Source organism: Neopsephotus bourkii, unplaced genomic scaffold (assembly GCF_033783945.1).
Source record: "Neopsephotus bourkii isolate Nb327-2 ecotype Australia unplaced genomic scaffold, CSIRO-AGI_Nbou_v1 NB_1542, whole genome shotgun sequence".
Taxonomy (NCBI): Eukaryota; Metazoa; Chordata; class Aves; order Psittaciformes; family Psittacidae; genus Neopsephotus; species Neopsephotus bourkii.
The window spans coordinates 3,456,801-3,476,005 of NW_026902018.1; the positions used below are offsets into that span (position 1 = coordinate 3,456,801).

At 42.6% G+C, this 19,205-nt stretch overlaps 1 protein-coding gene across 1 annotated transcript; it reads left to right on the forward strand.

Annotated features, from left to right (window-relative positions):
* Window positions 1-1,841: 1,841 nt before the first annotated feature.
* Window positions 1,842-10,131, forward strand: TMEM233 (transmembrane protein 233). Its single transcript, XM_061370568.1, is given in 5 exon segments — window positions 1,842-2,498; window positions 9,480-9,611; window positions 9,915-9,962; window positions 9,965-10,022; window positions 10,025-10,131. Coding segments are annotated over 5 exon segments (519 nt in total). The 5' UTR covers window positions 1,842-2,309; the 3' UTR covers window positions 10,117-10,131.
* Window positions 10,132-19,205: the final 9,074 nt, after the last annotated feature.

A 19,205-nucleotide genomic window follows, 5' to 3' on the forward strand; every position in this document is an offset into this window, starting at 1 on the left:
CCGTCTGTGAAACCAAACTACTGGCCCAATACCTCCTTTTCCTTTCTCTCAGTAAGTGGTTAGAAGTCAGTGTCATTTAAAATTGAATCTCTTGTCCTAACAGGATATACTTCTTGGATTTTAAAGGATCTACATAAAACAAACCACTAGATTCAGCTACAATAACTGCCTGGTGACACAACTCTTTTTCTCAAGAACCTCTTAATGAACTCTCATTATAACAAATTGCCCCTGAATAATACCCTCTGTAGCTCCACACATCTCACCACTTCCTGTCTCCTGCTTTCTTTACAATCCATTAGCATCCCTTAGCAGCCTCATTTGAACAATTAAACTTTACTGTTTCTAGAAATGCACAATTCTACTATTAGGTCTGTGCTGTGTTTGAGAGACCTGGGAAGGGATTCACATGGTCTAATTTAACAGATTCCTCCTATAGTTCATGGTCCTCTGAGAAAGAAGTACTGCAGGTTGTTGGCCTGATGTGACTGGTAACTCCACCAGCCTCTGAATTACCCTCTTGGAGGTCCCCTAAAAGGCACTCAAACTAAATGTCTCATGTTAGACAGGGAAAATCTACATCCTTTCCTCATACCCAAGTTTCAAGTCTCCCTGGCTAATCTTTGCACACAATTTAGTCTCTTCTATATAACTGATGTGCAGCAGCTTTTTGTTGTGCTTGTTAATGTTCAACATTAACGGCTCAAACTGCCCTAAGCGAGCTGGATGTTCTCACTCACATGTCTGATAATAGGTTCTTATTTACCAGTGTTTCAACTACAAGCAAACTCAAACTTATGAAGGCACTACAATGTGTCCCTGAAAGTACTCTCATGGATGGAAGACCTGAGTGGCACTGGATGGTGCTGATCCCTTGTGGAAGATACATCCAATGGTCTCCATCCCCACTGAAATCAATTCAAAGTAATTGTGTGGTGTGATGTGAACTGTGTTTTCTGAGCTTGCCTGGTAACTGTGCTTAAAGTCCCCTGAGAACAAACGTATCAGAGATTTTACAGCTACAAAGAGCTTGTGCCTGAACACTAATGGATACATTGGCAAGCACCATGTAACTTGGTATTTCTTACTCTTTCCTAAAGACATAGGCTATGTTCTTTTGACATTTTGAGAGTTCAGCAGATTCTCATTCCATGTTATATTCCAGGCATGCAGTCGAGAGATTAATTAATTCATGAAAGTAAAAATACTGCACTTGCATTTCTTATGTCTTTACTGTGTTAATTGCATTGTCTCTTGCAGGTTGAATCCAGAAACTGGAAACATGGCTCCATTCAAGTCAATTGCAAAACTCCCAGTGACAGAAGGAGTTCATTCATAAAGCTCATAGCACACATTGCTCTTTTCTGTAACTTCCATTAATGAAATGCTCTCAGGAGGAGCTAGGCAGTGCAAAATCTCAACTCCAACCTTCATCTGATGTCTCTCCATTTTGCTGAAGCTCCATGCAAGTATAAAGTTCTTTTTTTTCCAATATCATATGGCAGAGCCTATTCCTTTCTAGGTGCAGGCTTTTCCTGAATACGTTTCCTCACCACCTTCAAGACCATGATGGAAGCAGATCCTTATTTGCTTGTTTTGTGGGGTTGGGGTTTGTTGGGTTTTTTTTTCCATACATTAGGGTTGGGAAATAATACAGATTCATTTGCTTCCTCCTCCTCCTGCAGCCCCCAAAGTGGATTTCACCTTAGAGATGTTTAGTGAGGACTGAATCACTTGCTAAAATTGGCAAAAATACTCTGGGCCTGAGCTACCAAACTGCTTTTAGTTGGTCATTTTCTGCCGATCTTCAGTGTTTTCGCTAAGTTTAGCAAATCACTGGGGTCAAGGGAAACGCCTTTGCTGATGGTGCCCGCTGGCACTAGAAACGAGGGTGTAAGAACACAGCGAACTTCTCCCCGGGGGTAATGCAAACTCCTCTAAAGTCGTTCAACTGCAAACGGTTAACAAGTTTCGGGAAGGACCGGAACAGCCGAGGGCCATGTGGCTCCGGACCCGCCGTGCCAGCGGCGGCGGAGGCTCCCAGCGCCGGGCAGGGGCAGCCGCAGGACGGTGCTGCAAACCCCCGACGGCTTCTGTTCGTTTCTTCCCCCATAGCTCCGGTGAATTTGCTCCCCGGTTGAAAGGTTCCGCCTAAGAGGGGCCGTGTCCCCGTCCGCTTCCCCCCCCCCCCCCCGCCCTGCGGCGCTGCCGGGCGCGGCTCCTTGGCTCAGCGCCGCGGGTCCCGCCTGCCCGGTGCGCGGCGCTGGGCTTTCCCGGCCGCCCTCCGCACCGCACCGCACCGCAGCCCCATGTCCGCGCTCCCCCCCGGCGCCGACATCAAGAGGGCTCTGGAGAACAGCCCCGAGACCAACATCGAGGATGAGCTGCCCGAGGAGCCGCCGCAGCAGCGGCCCAAGAGCTACCTGGTCCTCAGCATCCTCTCCTGCTTCTGTCCCGCCTATCCCATCAACATCGTCGGCTTCGTCTTCGCCGTCATGGTGAGTAGCCTCCCCCTGGGTGCCCGAGCCACTTTCGGCTTGGGGCTGGGTGCTCGGCGGGGCGACCGCCGGCTCCTCGGGCGCCGCGCTCCCGGCCGGGACCTGCGGGAGCAAAGCGGAGCTGGAGGAGCCGTCAGGCTAACGGGCACCCAGCCGTCTTTTAACCGCTTGTCCCTGACCCTGTGGACAAAAGGAGGTGAGGCAGCGAGGCTGAAAGCATCAGCAGGCTCGGTCAGGGTGCCCATGTAGCTGTCCTAGCAGCAGATGACTGAGGAGTAAAAGGCTGTTCAAGTTTTCAATATCAGGCTATGTAAGGGAGAGAGGTTTATGCCAGTCACTGGGATTTGTTCCATCTACTAACTTGCACACTAAATTGGACACAGATCTATGTGTAAAAGGAGCAACTGGGCTCTGATTTGCAAAGGAACATATATGATTTCTCTTTCAGCTAATCAACTATGATATAAATGCCTTTTTCCAGTAAACATGTTCTTTAGCTTCATCCAAGCTCTTTGCTAGAATAAAACACACAACAGTTACAATTGTAGGTTGGTGGCAAAACCTTTTATAAAATTGAGTGTCTAGCACATTGGGAGAACAGCCTTACTCCTACAACCCATAATGATTTGCATAGTCCTTAATAGTCCAGCAATCCCATTAACTTCAGGAAGATTGTTAGAATAGAATCTTCCTCTCTGAATCAGAAGTTGCAGAGTCAGATCCAGATTTTTCAAATAGTATACATGATCAGTGTTCTCTGTAATACTGCAATGTATTTCTGTTGTTTAGGAGCTGAAAAGGGTTTAAAACATGTTGTGTATTTTCATCCTTTTCTCTGACAGCCAGGCTGAAAACGTAAGTAAAATATTCTTTCTTTTTGCAATTAAGTATAAGAACAATTCCCAGTGTCTAAAATGTACTAAAGCACTTTCCTACAGCTAGTAAGACTGGTCACAAATCACATTGCTTAAGCTTGAAAATCCCTTACAGGAACTATTCCACCTTCACAACCTATTTTGACCAGATAAAGATTAGCTGACTTTTTCCCCCCTCTGTGTTTATTTTCTTTGTTATTAACTTTAGAATATGCTCTTTTCCTTGATTTGGGAAGACTGGGTTCTGCTGGTATGCAGCATCCTTTATCTGTGGACACTATATAAAGTAATGAGAGCTGATGATCTGGGGCTGTGAGCATCTGTTCACTGTGACAGTGCTTTCACCAAAGCACTGGGGCTGCACAAAGTTAACTGTCAAGGACACAATTTGGCCTCTAAAGATTTTTGCACCCCATATGGAGAAATCTCCACCCACACCCCAGTTGAAGTTCATGCAGGCTTTTGGAGTCAGGCTTAAGTAACTGTCACTGGGGGATATGTAGAAACCAGGGTGGGAAGAGCACTTTCTGAATGCTAAACAGTCTGTGCAGGTCTCAGCTGCCCACTCCCTGAAAGGGGGAAAACAAAACCCAAACCCATAACCTCCACTGTACCTGAATCCTTTGTTTTAACATACTCCTACCTAAAACCTCTCCTTTTCCTTGCAAATAACATGTCCAACTTCTTTTCCACAGCGCAGTGCTCCTGCCTTTTAGAGCTGCAGCCTGTACCTGCTCCATTAACCTCCACTCCAGGTTCTGCACTTTAACCTATGCTGGGCTTATTTCCACATCTGCTGGGATCTACATCCTCCCTCTCTTTCTCAGCTTGCTTCCTAGGGTTGTTAAGGTTTAACACTGAGGTACAGAAACCAGTAACTTGCTTTTATTGCAGAAGATACCTTTATAATCCGCAGAGCTTGCTTGGGATCTTGTGTCAGAAGAGAGAAAGACCCATAAAAGTGGAGTTGTCTATGAATTTCTACTTCCTAGAATGGGTCTAGAAGGAAAAGTTCTATGAGCCCCTAGAAAGAGGGTTATGGTTGAACACCCTGTTTGCCTGTGCCATGTCCTCCTTACGTGCTCTCAATTCAGACAATGTTCACTCTAAAAGTAGAGTCTGGGCTCTAACACCCCTCAAATTAAATGACAGATTTGTCTTCAGTCTCTTCTGCTGCTACTTTTACAACTCCAGCCCTGGTTTCCTCACGTCTTTCTCACCTTAACAAACACACACACAAACCTTATCATTTCAGATCTTACCTTCTTGAATATATTTTTAGCATCAACCTCTCCCAACAACCTGTCTTGTTCCTTACCTCCTTTGTGAAGGAAATCTATTTTCTGTGATGGGGTAAGAGAAGAGCTGCTAGAATGGACACTCAGTGGCATCAGGGCGTTGATACATTGGCATTACAAGAGCAGCCCCCTTCTTCCTGATCTTTCAGGTGTGAGGATTGCTTGGTGTTTTTAGCAGATGGACATCTGTTTTCCCCAGGGTCCTGGCCAGGACTCCTGCCTGAAGGAGCACTTAGTACTCCTCTGCAGCTCCAGCCAGATGCCATCAGTTCTTCTGCTTCCTATTGCTTCCAGCTGCTATGTAATGCTGCTGTACAATTATTTGGCTCACTCAGTCCCAGAGGTGCCTTACTCAGACCTTCCCTATTCTTTTTAGCATAGGTGAGACCACAGGCATCAGGGCAGGAGTATGGGGCAGGTACCGCAGTCAGGAGGCTCTTGACAGAGAGACTCCCATGGTGTGGCTTCTTATCTGCAGTGATGTTTCTTCCCCCTGTTGTGAACCCAAAAAGCACTTTGCTGGCACTGAACTGCTAGTTGTATGTGAAACCTGGCTCAGCTGGGTTGGTTTGTGTCCAGTTCATGGAATCAGAGGGAGGCTATGGGACAACTCTGAAAAATGAATCTGATACTTCTAATGCCAGCACTAAGGACTGATAGTTGAACTAACTTTGGCCTTTCTCAGTATGCCATCTTCAGTTGTCTCTATTTCAAATAAGTGTATGTAGGACATCATCTAATTTTATAGAGCCTTAGATTTGTAACAAATTCATAATAGTCTCTCAAAAGTTATTCTCCCTGCCTGTTTGTTCCTAACTCCCTCTTTATGTTGACACATTTCTAATTATTTGCATGTTTCAAACAATGTATGTGGCCAAGCTGTGACAATCTTGGCTCATCTGTCTCTGAACAAGCTCTTTGCATTTGTTACCCTTGGATTCACATGCCTTGTCTGTAGCTTAGTTTCCCTAAGCAGAGACAACAAACAAGAGGGTGGTAGAAGTCATGGAACTTAAGTTTCTGAGGGGGTCGTTCACCTCTTCTAACTGGGATCCTAAAGAGCCTTGTACAGTGTGTTGGCTATGGTTAGGACTGTGACTAGCAGTGACCACAGTACAGCTACACTTCTCTTTAGGTAAAAAGTTTATTTGGAAAGTTTATTATTTATACAGCTTTTCTTAAGTAACTCACAGGTCCCTGGACACCTGACACCATATGGGACAGCCTGTACCTACTTCAGGAGTGTTAAACAGCAAGGATCAGCTGCTTTTCTTAAGCATTTTTGCATGTTTGCCTCTACAAACTGGTAAGCTTTTCCTTTGCAAACAGCAAACACAGAAGTCCAGCACTGTTTGCATGCCACTATACAACCTGCAGAGCAAGTTCCCCTTTCATTGTGTCCTGATCATCACCTGCCTGCTTGCCAAAAAGCAGAGACCAAGCCTGGTTCTGGATTGCTCCGCGAGTCCCCCTCTTCTTTCTCTTTCTCTGTAAGTTGCTCTTACAGTGAGGAGTCACACTGAGCCAGCATGTCTCATTCTTCCTTTGGTCTGGACTAGAGAATGTCTCACTTCCAGGCACAGCCAGATAAGGTTTGCTACAGTCTGGCTCGTAGAAAGCCAGGAGAATGTTGATCAGAGAACATCAGTCTGCTCTGCCCTGGTTTGTGAGAGATGTAGAGCAGCATTTCTGAAGTAATTGAGTATTCTGAATTATGACACTCTGAGAATGTGGATCAGAAAATGCACATTAAAAGAGATTAATAGTTTGTAACTAATTCAGTGAATTTGTGTTCATATGAGGTGAAGCTGCTTCATTGTTGAACTGTGAATATCTTTTATAAATAGATGTGTGTGAACCTGGTGAAGTCACTGAGGTTACTCAAGTAAATAAGCAGCTGCAGAACTGTGGCTTTAATTTAGCTTATGACTTCATAATAATTGAGGTAGCAGAAACCTGAGAAATCATATGGTATTAGGTTGAAAATGGCTGAAATTGGTTTGAAAAGTTGGACGGACCAAATGTCTCACACAGATGCTGTATCATGTATATATCGCCTAGCCCTCTGAAATAAACAGATGTAATATTTAAGGCTTTAACTGTTAATGTTGTCTAACACTGAAAACTGGATGCTTGATTCAAAGGCCCTCTGAAGCTGACAGAAGTAAATCAATTTCAAAGAGCTTTGCATCAGACCCCAACCACTCCCCAGATCTCTTCTTCTTGATTGCTGTCTAAGTTATCCTATTTAATTTAACCTCTTAATAAGGAAACTTTTGTCTCCTTCCTGTCTCTCCCAAATCCTCCTCTTTATCATTAATGCCATTTTTCTCCTCTCCATCATGGATTTGTATTAAAATGACATTATTTATTAAAGTGCACAGGGTGAATTATTTATGTAGTACCTGCAGAAATCACATGGACATTCTCCAGGCTTCCTAAATACAGTAGTAAAATTGCACAGAACTGCAAGCTGGTGCTGCTGTGTCTCACAACTGTCAGTCTTGAGGTTGCATATACGGAGAACTGAGTTTAGAGTGTTTGCAGGACCATTCTTTAGATGTCACCCAAAGTGAATGATGAGTGAGAAGAACAAGGCACAGGGCTGGGCTGTCAGTGATGCTTCTCCATCTAGCTCCCTGTAGCCACAGTTGCGTTCATAGCTGCTGATAGAGGCAGAAGTCAGCCTGCTCAAGGCCAAGCAATGTTTCTCCTGATCCTCTCTTTGTTGATCTTCCCAAATGTATTTTGTGAAAAACCTAAGCAAGCTCTTCTCCTGCAGATAGGAGTGTTGAGAACAGTGGAGTACCTTAGGTGAGAGGAACTATGCCAGCCACGCTTTGTAACAGGAGGCTGCATTGGTGAAGAATCAGAGGTGACATCATCCTATTTGACTAGGTACTTGTGTCCATCTGTCATTTCCATCTCTTCCCTCTTTCCCCACTATAAGTCCAGTAGCCAACCTCAACAAAATCAGACAGCAGAGCAGAGGTATTAGCAATATTCTTTAGGGAAATAAAATAGAGAAATGTTTAGGCATGCAAGCTTCCAGGAACAGAAGAAATGTATGAGTGCTCTCTTTAAGGGCCAGAGTGCATCAGCAGCTCAGTCTTTCTTAGACATCAGAGAATAAGTACCTGCACTTATCCATGAGATGCAATTGTAGGAATATGGACTTCATTGCTTTGGGACTGTCTTGGCAGAGTGATCTTACTGCAGTGCTAACACCAAGGATGCATCTAGCCCATTAACTTGCGTGTGCTCACTAATTGAGAGAACACACAGAGATAATGTCCCTAATTATTTTTCTGCTTGGGAAAAAAGGCTCTGCAGCAAAGCTTGGTGTTCTCTGAAGTTCATTCCTTTCCTGCTCTCCACAGTCTTGGATCTTCACTCTGTTGAAGTAGCTGCTGCTGTCTTTGCTGCACAAAGTGATTAGTAACTAAAGCACTTCCATGACAGCACTTGGCAATACGTCATCCAGTTGTTTTCTAAAGGCAATCTGAATTATTTAGTGCACTGAAGAGTTAATTTGATCAGGTCTCCATATTTCTCCTCCTGTATTCCTAGTTTCTGCGATACTTCCTGCAATACTACAGAGATACTAAAGAACAGTATAATAAAGAACTGAAGAACATCCTCAGGGAATCATGTTATGATTATGACTAACCTGATTCCCTGAGGAAGTCTGCTGAAAGAGTTCAGTAGTGCAATCTGATTAAGAAATTTCCACTCAATGTCATTCACAGTTTATGAGCTCAAATGCTCCTGATCTTACAAAATAATTCTTAAGAATAATATTGTTTTAAAAAATTCTTTGGTAATATCTTATTCTTGGTATAAAGTTACTACAAACTGCATTAGACTCGTGTAGGAGAATACTTCAGTGTCTTTCACTGAGTCTTCCAGTATATGGCCTGGTTAAACCAAAAATGAATTCAGAAAATCTTACAGCCCATCTCACAAAAGACTTGCAATCTGTGCATGCAATGAATATTTGTATGGTCTATGTAATGTATATCTAATGAAATGAATATCTGCCAAATCATGGGTGGGTAAAGTGGAGTCTGTTGAGATAATATCTGTATGTCTGGTGCGATACCCCAGGATGTAGATGATGATAATTATCAGTGCGTTCAAAAACTTCAAAGGGACAGAGTTTCTAGCCCGTGAAGATGGCACTTGGATCCTTCTGTTCAGAAGATCTGTATTTCTTTGGTTTGTTTTGGGCTGGGTTTTATTCACCACCAACAAACTACCTATTAATTCTCCAAACTTTTTGAAGAGCAAACCATTGGAAAAATAGGAAATGAGTAAGGTGCTTTTTTTAAGTTTTTCTGAGGCTTTCTATAAAAATACAGCCTAATTATGCTCCTTTTCATGCTTATGGGCCTCTTAAGTGTAAGAGTTTATTTGGCTGCTGGTAAAGCGGCCATCTAACAGTTCACATATGCTATAAAAATACTTCCAGAGCTAAACAAAACTGATTTGTTCAAGTAGGCAGATTAGAGTTGATCTAACGGCTTTTATGCTGTTGTGTACAAGAAAACTCATCATATGACTACAGCCTCACCACTGAAAATAAGAATGATGAAATGAGCAGAACTAAAAAGTGGATTCCCTGCTTCCCTCCAGCTGGTGGCAGTGGATGTTACAAAGCAAATCACCATTGTCTGAAGTTCTTCGCCACTGAAGCTCTTCCTACAGGCCCAGTGTACGGAGACCTTAATGTTAGTTCAAAGCAGTCACGTTGGTTTGTGTACAGATTTCTGTTTAAAAAAGTCACAAACTCTGTTTCTCTTTTGCAGGCTTTAAACAGTTATAATCAAGGAGATATCGAAGGCTCAAAAAGACTGGGTCGCAATGCCCTCTGGGTTGCTGTTGTGTCTATCATCATCGGCCTTGTCGTCGGAGTCTACTGCGCAGTTCATTTCACGACGGTAAGCACAGCGCTGCTAGTTCCAGGGCAACCACTTCTCTGTGCACAGGCCTCAGAATAAAAAACTGAAGATTATCACAACTATCCACTAATGTTAAAACATAATTTTTACTTATTTTGCAATTTAGAAAATACTGTTGCCTGTGGTTAAATGCAAGTGACTCTGTCTTAGCAGCAGTGATTTTCCAGAAACTCCTGCAGCTCCCGTTTGTGTTTCCAGTTTAGGCAAGTTGCTTTTTGTTTACTTCTGCCCCTCAGTTTCATCATCTGCAAGACGAAGTGCATAGAGATCCTTAGATTTCAGGTAACAGAGTCCTCAGGTGCTAATTTTCAGTCTCATAGTCTGTCCAACATTATCTTTTTACCTTTGCAAGAAGAAGGTGGCAGCCAATTACTATTTTACTGTTTGATGCTAAGGTGACCCTAACTATATCAAAAATGACCATAAATGTCATTTTGACTTGGCTTGCTATGGGGTAGGGTTGTTCACTCTCGGTGCTGTATGATTGTGATTTGCCTTTCTACACCTGGAACAACAGTGGACAAAGGAATCTCTATGCACAGTGGTGACTGAGATGGATTATAAGCTTGTTTGGAAAAGAGGACAAAAGTAATAGGGGTATTGATAAAATAAGCAAGATTATGCAACAGTATGTTCTTTTCTCCATAGTAATGTGCATTTCACATTAAAATAACCAATTTAAATCCATTTATTACTGGATGTTTCGGTTGGAGAGCCTTTCAGTGCACTGTACAAGCTTATGTATAAACAGAGATCACCTCACCCACCACTGAAATGCAAACATCTCCAGAGAGTGGAATGGATTGGCTGGTTAGAAGAAAGCCATATTGAACTACAGGAAAGTTAGTGGAGATGGGGGTCATTTCTGTAGGATATCAGTGCTGCAGGATCAGAAGCTTGCGGTATATTCATTCATCTCCCATGCATTTTGCAAGCATGAATCTTTCTTTGGTTCAGCTCGTGTTCAGTTTGCTCAGCCCTCACATATCTAAAACCAAGCCACTTCAGGCGGGGTGTGCCAAGTTTTGTAACTGACAGCACCAGTAAATTCCTCTGGTCGCTTCTGCTACCTTAGTCATCATTCCTCAGACAAGGATAGCAGCTCAGTAACTGGCAGACAGCACTGCCTTCAAGCATACAAACATTAACCAGGGCACGCTACATACATTTAGTTCTAGTCAACATTTCACTTCTGCTACAGTAGGACCCTATGTGCTGAACTTGTGCATGCTTCTTTGTGCCCACTCCCAGATATTAGTGGTAGTGAGCACTTTATATCTAGCTAGTATTTGCAAGCACCTCTCCCTCCTACCCTCAAGAAAGTTAAGCAGCAGTAAATCACTGTAATATGACTTTGGTTTTTTCTTTTGAGGATTTTTTTTAAAGTACTCTTGGTTTCTATGACCTACACATGATTATTTTTTCCTGAAAGTCAGTTTAGACTTCAGCAATATCTATGGAAAGCTTGACCTTTCCAGGATTCATTATTGTGTATTTTATCCACATGAAATTCATCAGCTACCATGTGACCCAGTTGCTCTTGCTGACATTCCTTATGGCTCCTTTTGCTCTTCAAAGGGTAACAACTCTCACTGCAAATTACCCCTGGGAGTACCCACTTGTATTCCATGTTCTGATGTATCTCTCCCTAGAGTTGGTTGTTTACCATCCCACCATCCCATTTCTAATCTGTGCTGGTACTTTATCTTCTCTCATGACTGCTAGAGCTTCTCACGGGGCATGTTACTTGAGTATTCATAAACCCTTTGATAAACTTAACTAGTTCATTCTGATTTACTTATGGTCCTGCTGACAGTATCAAAGATGCAATGTGTAATGAGTTTGAGGGCTGGATGGGTCTCAGGAGTTCTTCTGCCATGTCCCATGTCTGAACTTCTGGAATGCAACAAACTTGAGACATCCAAGTCAGGTCGGCAGGAGTGAATCTCTACCAGTTGTTACTCAACTTTTCCTCTTGGTACAGAAAACTGGTTCAGAGTCAACTGGCTCTGAAGTCTCCTTCAAAACACCTCTTCACCTTCACCCAGGGGGCTGGCTACACGTGTCCTGGAGGATCTGTAGGACAAGAAGGAACCTTCTTCTGCTAAATTTACAAACCTCAGGCCTTCCCCACCCTGGAAGTCTCCATTCAGCCCTAGTTCAAGTGTAGTCTTTAGTTGTTCATCCTTGCTTTGTGGAGCTCAGACACTCTTCTGCAGAGTCTCTCTGCAGGCCTTGTTGGTCTTCTGTTTGTACACCCTGATTCCTGCAGTCTGCTCATGTTTTCCTGAAGCCCTTTTCCCTGGGCACTCAATGCTTCATTCGGAGCACAGCTCTCATCAGAGAGGCCACCAGTGTCCCAGCCCCAAAGACAGGCAGCAGTCATTCCCTGCATCTGCAGTGTGGACAGCTTCATCCTCCTTCCAAAACTCCATCTGGGTCAAGGCATCTGATATGCCAGACAGTTGCTGTAGCAGTTTTGGGCACGATGCCCTGTGGCCTAGCACCACCCTTGCTGCACAGTCTCAGGCAGTCCCTTGCTGTCTTCAACAGTTTCTAGGTCTACTTCTGTACAAACTCACAACTTAATGGCTCAAAACATTTGAGCATCTCTCATTGAAAGCTCTGTGAATGAGCACTCAAATACTTCTCCATCTCCGGATGCAGATTCCTTCAGCATTCACTGGACAGTAATTTCCTCTCTATGAATGGCATTTCTAGAAGACCAGTTCAACGAGGTCAGTGCCTAACTTGCTGAATTTCAGTAGCCTGAGTATCAAAACCTATATGCCTATTAAAAATTCCAACCAAAGTTATCTGTTCCCACATCTCTTCTGGCTTTCCAGTACCCAAACCTACTACGTGTTTCATCTTGCTTGGGAAAGGAGTTAAGTCTTGTGCTTTAAGCAGAGCTGAGGAGGGGTCCCATGGTACTTCACATGCCTCAGCTAGGAGAAAAACATCTAGTCAGGGGTGTTGAGGAAAGAAATGGTAGAAGCTGTAGAGAGAGGAAGTGCAAGAAATTCCTGCTTTGAACAAACAGTGACATTATACCCCAGTAATACCCCCAGTAATGCTGGTAGTCTTCTGGAAGAGGAAGACCCCTTCAGTTCTCAGAAAATTCCTACCTCTGAGCTCCAAGCTTCTTTGCATGGTTTCTTTGGTGTATTTAGTTGCAGAGCAATGGTAGCACAGGAGTAACAGCAGGTGACACCTACATCTTCATGGAAAAACAGCCTTGACTTTTCATTTTGGAGATTTACTCAGGGCTTCTACAGCTGCTTTGGAGATTCTCATTTGTCTTTAACACTAGCATGTTATCTTTATCAAACATATATTAAGATGTACAGTGATAGACACACATATATATAGACTGGAACAAGGCCCACCCAACACTTGGTAACCATTTACCTTCCGCAGCCATGACCCTGCATGTATACAAGGGGGAGCTATCTCTTGCATCACTGGAGTTAACAGCCCAGCAATAAAACTTGTCTGTCTTGATCAGTGTAAACTGTTTTGTTCCTTGTTATGGTGAGGAATCACTGAGTGCTAAGCTGTGATATGTGCTGAATCAAAGCTGTCCCTCATTCCACACCAGGACAAATTTATTCATAATCCATTCTATAACTTTCACCCTTTCCTGTCAGCTTCTCCTGCACTCCTAATTTGCCAGTTCTGAATGCCGAATTACACTTCCACTGCTTGCTCAGATGTAAAACCTGTGCTTACATGCATAAATGACACATTCTCCAGAGAGCCAAGACTGTCACAGGCCTCATCACTCTATGTATGTGTCATGCTGCTGCTCACCTGTTTGCACAATTTCAGCATCTGTGGAGGAGCTCTATTGCTTAGCTAAATGTAAATCTGCAGGCAAGGCCCAGCTATTATTTTGTGTTTGTATCTCTCTTGCCTTTTTTATCTGGGTCTGTATATAGTAGGAGTATTTACTTAACAGAAAATGTAAAACTTAATGTTTTTTAAATGATGTATTGACTTGCCTAACTTTGGGGTCAGTCTCATATCTAGTTGTGTAGATGAGCACTTCTTGTATATTTTGATAGCAGTGTTTCAGGGTCAAAAAAGAGATGCTCTGTTGTGCAAAAACCATCCTTGGGGCTTTCTCTAAATTCAAGACTTGCACAGCAGTGCTATATGTGTGCCAGGTTGTACTACCCTTCCGATATAGGACAGGCAAGGATTATATGGATGTGGTTCTGGGCAACCTGATCTAGTTGACGATGTCCCTGCTCATTGTAGGGAGGTTGGACTAGATGACCTTTGAAGGTCCATTCCAACCCAAACTATTCTATGATTCTAATTTAAACCACTATTTGTGTCACCACTGAGTCTAGCCCTGAGTATGTGCCCATAGACATGTTGTCCCTCAAGAACTACAGTGAGAAAAGGGACATATGTCCTCCATAAGGAGGTATCCCTAGGAACTGCAACAGTGCAGAGCTGTGTGTCACAGTCTACATGTAGCCTTAATCTGATGTCCTTGGCTTAAAAAGACACACACACCAAAAAAACGGGGGGCTGAAGGTATGAAAGGTTTTTATTCAGGAAGACACAATCTTTTCAGGTTGGGAAAGACTTAGGAATCTGTAGTTAAAGGCAGTGAAACAGTGATTATTTGTTACCTGTTATGGGTGCAATGAAGGGGCACCAGGGAAAAGCAGCTTTAAATGAGAAGGAGGTACTTTCCATGTGTCATAGAGTGCAGCTGTGGGACTTCTTCCTTCTAGTTGCTGTGGATGTAAAGAATACTAATTACTTGCAACAGCAACAAATGAAGTTACAAGAAGAAGCTTAAGTTCAAAGATGCAGATAAATCTCAACCTCAGAAAGTTTCTAAGCTTCAGACTGACAGAGCTGGAAGGGAGAGAGATCTCCCTGGATGTAGCCTTTTCTGATACAGTCCCTTCAGGTATTTATAACCTCTCACTGTCAAAGATGGGATGCTGCAAAGATGACTGTTTGCTCTGACCCAGTACCATGCTCCTTCATGAAGCCTGTTAGTAGCCTTTCCACTGGATAACTTTGGAGTCAGCCTTCCTATCTCTTTCCAAGTATTTTGATCAGTAAAAGCTTATGATTTTGTCAGTGAATGAGGGCTCTCCAGTAGTTCACAATCTGTGTTTTCAGAGCAGACTCCACATTTTTGGGACATATTGCAAAGTCTGTTTTGTTTTGCTTTTTGATAACACAAGACATTTAGTGTCTTTGGTTTCCATCTGAGTCCCAGTGGTAGGAGTTAGGGAAATTTATCCTGGGTTGGAACCACCTTAATTGAAGGACACCCCAAGTATCCCAAGCTCTTTTCTTAACTCATTCTCAACATGCCATATTCTACTTCATGCTACCACAGGAATCATGCATTGCTCTTCCATGGCTAGGTTTGCTGCATAACCTATTGCTAGTCTGAAACAATATGCAGCTTCTTACAGCACATACTTCTAGACGATCTCTAGTGTCTGAGTGATGCTTGAGAGTGCTGCTCAGGGCAGAACTAGAGCTTACTTGAGTTTTGCTTCCCAGTTGAGCCACAGCACATATCATATAACGCCCATGGGTTTTGTACACCTCTCTTGTGGCTCTCTACACTCTAGGCAAGTAGGAGTGAGTCGAGTAAAAATGTGGAGAACTACTCAGTAAAGTAAGTAAAGACAGAAGCCTTTTCTGTAGAGCTCTGACTGAGGCTCTTTGGTATGAGGAAGGGTGGCCAAAGTACTGAAGGGAAGGACCGCAAGAAACTGCTGCCAGTGGACCAGCATGCTAGACTTCTTAACTTCACATCAGAAGTTTATGTTGAATCCCAGTGCCCCAGGCAGGGTAGAATTATCTTCTGGTAACAACTTATGTAAGAAGGGCAGTTGTGTTCAGTGACTATGGAATTTCATGCAAACCACTGTGATATTTTAATGCTTTTGTAGAGGACTGCGATCCTCTGACCCCTTCTTTAATCTCACTTGGTCTAGAACTTCACCCCAAGAAGTCACAGAAATAGCACCTGTCAGCATGGCTCTGAAGGAGCACAGAAACAGCCAGGCTGTGAGGGAAGTACTAGCTTGTACTGTTTCATCATCAGCAAGGTCTTAAATCAAGCATACGTGCAGTAATACTACATTGGTGATTACTGGTAGAAGGAAAAGGAGTAAGCATTTAGACTGTGCACTAAGGACACGTATACATGTATTTTTCTTAGAAATAATTCTTCAGGGGGAAAAGGCATACAAGGTTATTTTCAATCTGTCGTTCCCTTCTTGAGGTTCTCAAAAGCCTTTGTAGCCATTTCACTGAGTGACTGTCTCTCAGACACAGAATAAACTGAGTAAGATGACAGAAATTGCACAGCCAGCCTCCAGATCTTTACATTGCCAATCCTGTTCATTGTACCTTACCACAGGGAAAAAACCAAAGTCAAAGAAGACTACCTGCCTCTTGCAGCAGGGACTGACCTGCCAGTCACTGACAGAGCACAAAGTCTGAGGTCAGGGAACTCCTGTTGTCTTTTACCCACACTAATTTTTGGTGTCCACCTAGCCAGTGTGCTCCTACTGCTGCCTTTCTCTCAGTAAGGACACTAACTGTTCATCTCCTCCGTACCCTACCTCTTGTTACTGGGTTTGTAAAAACCTAAGAGCTTAAAGCCCTCCACCTGTCTATCAAACACTCTCTGTCAGCACAGAGGCTGAGTAGTGGGCAGATACACGTAGAGGCACAAAGGCAAACCACCTTTCATCTGTGAATGGAGGAAATGTCCCCACAATAGATTCTGCCCATGGGAGTCCTGAGCCTCCAAGAAATCCTGAGCATCCCAGAGACAATCAACAAAGGAGTTAATGCTGTATGCAGGATATATTTACTTTTTAGTGCTTGATGCCCTAGATTCCTCTGTAAGGAGCCTCTAAAAGGCAGTTGCCTGGTGGAGAAGATATCTTGGACTTTAGTAGACAGCCCAGCATTCAGGGACAAGCCAGTGGGATCAGTACATCCATGGATAATGTTCTGAGACCTATCTCTACACAAGAATTTGAGGGAACTTCTCTGATCTTTCTTAATGCATATATATAAGAGGGGTTACCCAGTCCTTTTAAAATGTCTGTCATGTATTGCTGTTGTGTTTACTGAGTTGTCTACTGCTGAAAGTATTGTTCTTGCCTGACTGGTTTATACACCACTTCAAGAAAGCAGAGATGCTGGTGACCTCATAAAACTTTGTCAAATAAGAGCCCATTTCCTGGCAATGAAAGATGCTAACTTGCATCGATTCAGGTAACCCAGTTTAAAAATGCAGTTCAGACTGACAGATGACTAGTGCCATTAGAAACTTAGCTCTGGCTCAAATCTGTATTGAACCACTAATCTACAGGGATGTTTGTTAAGAGAACAAGTGCCACTAATGTGGAATAATGTATCCATTAGATCTGTAGAATTAATAATTTAAACTCACAAGGCAAACTCTCTGTCTTTTCCTCCTTTAAAAATATATATTTCTGTGTCCTTGCAGTATGCTATATGAAGACCAGGAATGCACGTGGAGGATATCATCATGTAAATCTCAGGAGGGGAAAAAGAAGAGAAGGAAACCATTCCAGACTGTTAGATTTGACCCTACAAGTCTGCAGAGGCATGTTGCTGGTGGATGAACTGATAGTCCAGCTAGTTAATCAGCATGACATGACCAGGTTTTCCAATTATTTATTTATAAGAAATCTCAGTATAAAGCAGCATTTTCTCTTTTACCCTAATGTATAATGAGATCTTGCCCTAAGAACTCCCTTTTCTTTCTCGTTTACATGGAATGTATGCTGGATCCATGACGTTCCCTGGCTGACCCTAGCCAGACAAAGCCAACATATCTCGACTGTTTATAGTGCACAATGTAAGATCTGATGCACAGCCCACTGAAGCAGGTAAAAGAATTCCTATTGTCTTTAGTGGGTTTTGGATCAGGCCATTAAGGATTTTTTCATTACTTTAAAATAGTCTCAACGTACCACAGGCATAACCATGGGTTTGTGATCTGATCCTGCTGTGAGATTTTATAGTGCCTGGGCGTACTCTGACTCAGCGGCTGCTTTCTTCTGTCATCCTCAGCTTTTAGGTCTTTACCTTGGATTTTTAACCACCTGGGACCGATTCAGTCACTTGATTATTAAGAGACACTCTTCTTCCATAGCACCCATATTGTATTTCATGATTCAGTTCTGTTTTGTTGTCTTTCATTGTCGAACTCCCTTGACTTAGCTCCAGTCCTGCATTAAAGTTGCACTTGATCCTATTTCCATCTTTAAACTTCACATATGTAAAAAGCTCCTGTTATTTTTTAATCTGACAAAAGATCTGTTTAAATAGATGTTCTTCATCCCTTTGTTATTGTTCCTTTGGCAAGTCACATTATTTCATTGTGTTCTGCTTTGTTCATGTCTTTTCTCTTTAGTTCATCCTCTCATCTTGCTATGAATAGTCTATATATCAATGCAGTTAGAGATGGACAGACTTTTGTACCCTTACACTCTTGGTGATCCTAAGATACTACTTAGTGAACAGCCTTAGGTTACAAAACTGATGGCCTCTGAATTACTGCAGTTTCTTGATACCTTAGGAAAACTCAGCATGGGACATCTGTTTTTTATTTGCTGGAAACTGTTTCAAGGAATATATTCATTTTGTCACACAAATACACCATGTTAAAAGGAGTAAGCTCTGGTAAGCATTAAGATACGGCTACATCTTCAGTGGTTGTTGCTCCATTTGCTTTAATTGTTACTACATCTTCAAGCAAACTATACCAGCTTACACCTCCTGTTCTTGCACTAACGTAACTCTGGACTGACTACCCAGAAATGCATGGGAGTTTTTCAGGTGCAAGTAAGAAAAGAATCATGCCTGGCAGGAGTACAACTACCTGTTTAAAAAGAAATAATCTCCTAGAAACCTTTATCTGTTACAGCATATGCCTGGAAGTAGCATGTATTTTCTGTGCCTTGATATTATTCTTTTAATGTGCTTTTTTTTGCTTTTCTTTCTGTTTTTCATTGAAGTCAGTGATGCACTGCCTGTCCTTAATGACTCCAGTGTAAAACTTCCCAGACACTGGTGAAATCAGTTGATTTTTTCAGCATTTACACTGATTGGATTTATCCACATGGGAATCTTGCCACTGATTTTGATGATCTCAAGAACTGGCTGTTTTGTGAACTCCTTTTTAGTTTTTGAATACTATTTCAATGGTCTGAGATGTCTTGTGGGACTTTTAGTAGTTTGCCTTATTATCAGATATGATAGAAATGTAATTGAGAAGTGGAATAAAATTACTTTTAATTCATGTCCATTCTGGTATGTGGGAAGTGTCTTTCCTAAGTTTTGTTGCCTCTTCTATTTTATAGAGTAACATCCCTTTTCCTAACCTTGGATAGTTTCAAAATAAAGTGAATCAGAGCCAAAGCAGGATTTCTGGCCTATGTGATACTATACAACCAGCCTGTAGCGGAGCTAGGATATTCACAAGTTACTAGAGACCAGTTAATGCTCAAAACATCAGCAAGGTAGGCTCTTTGCTTC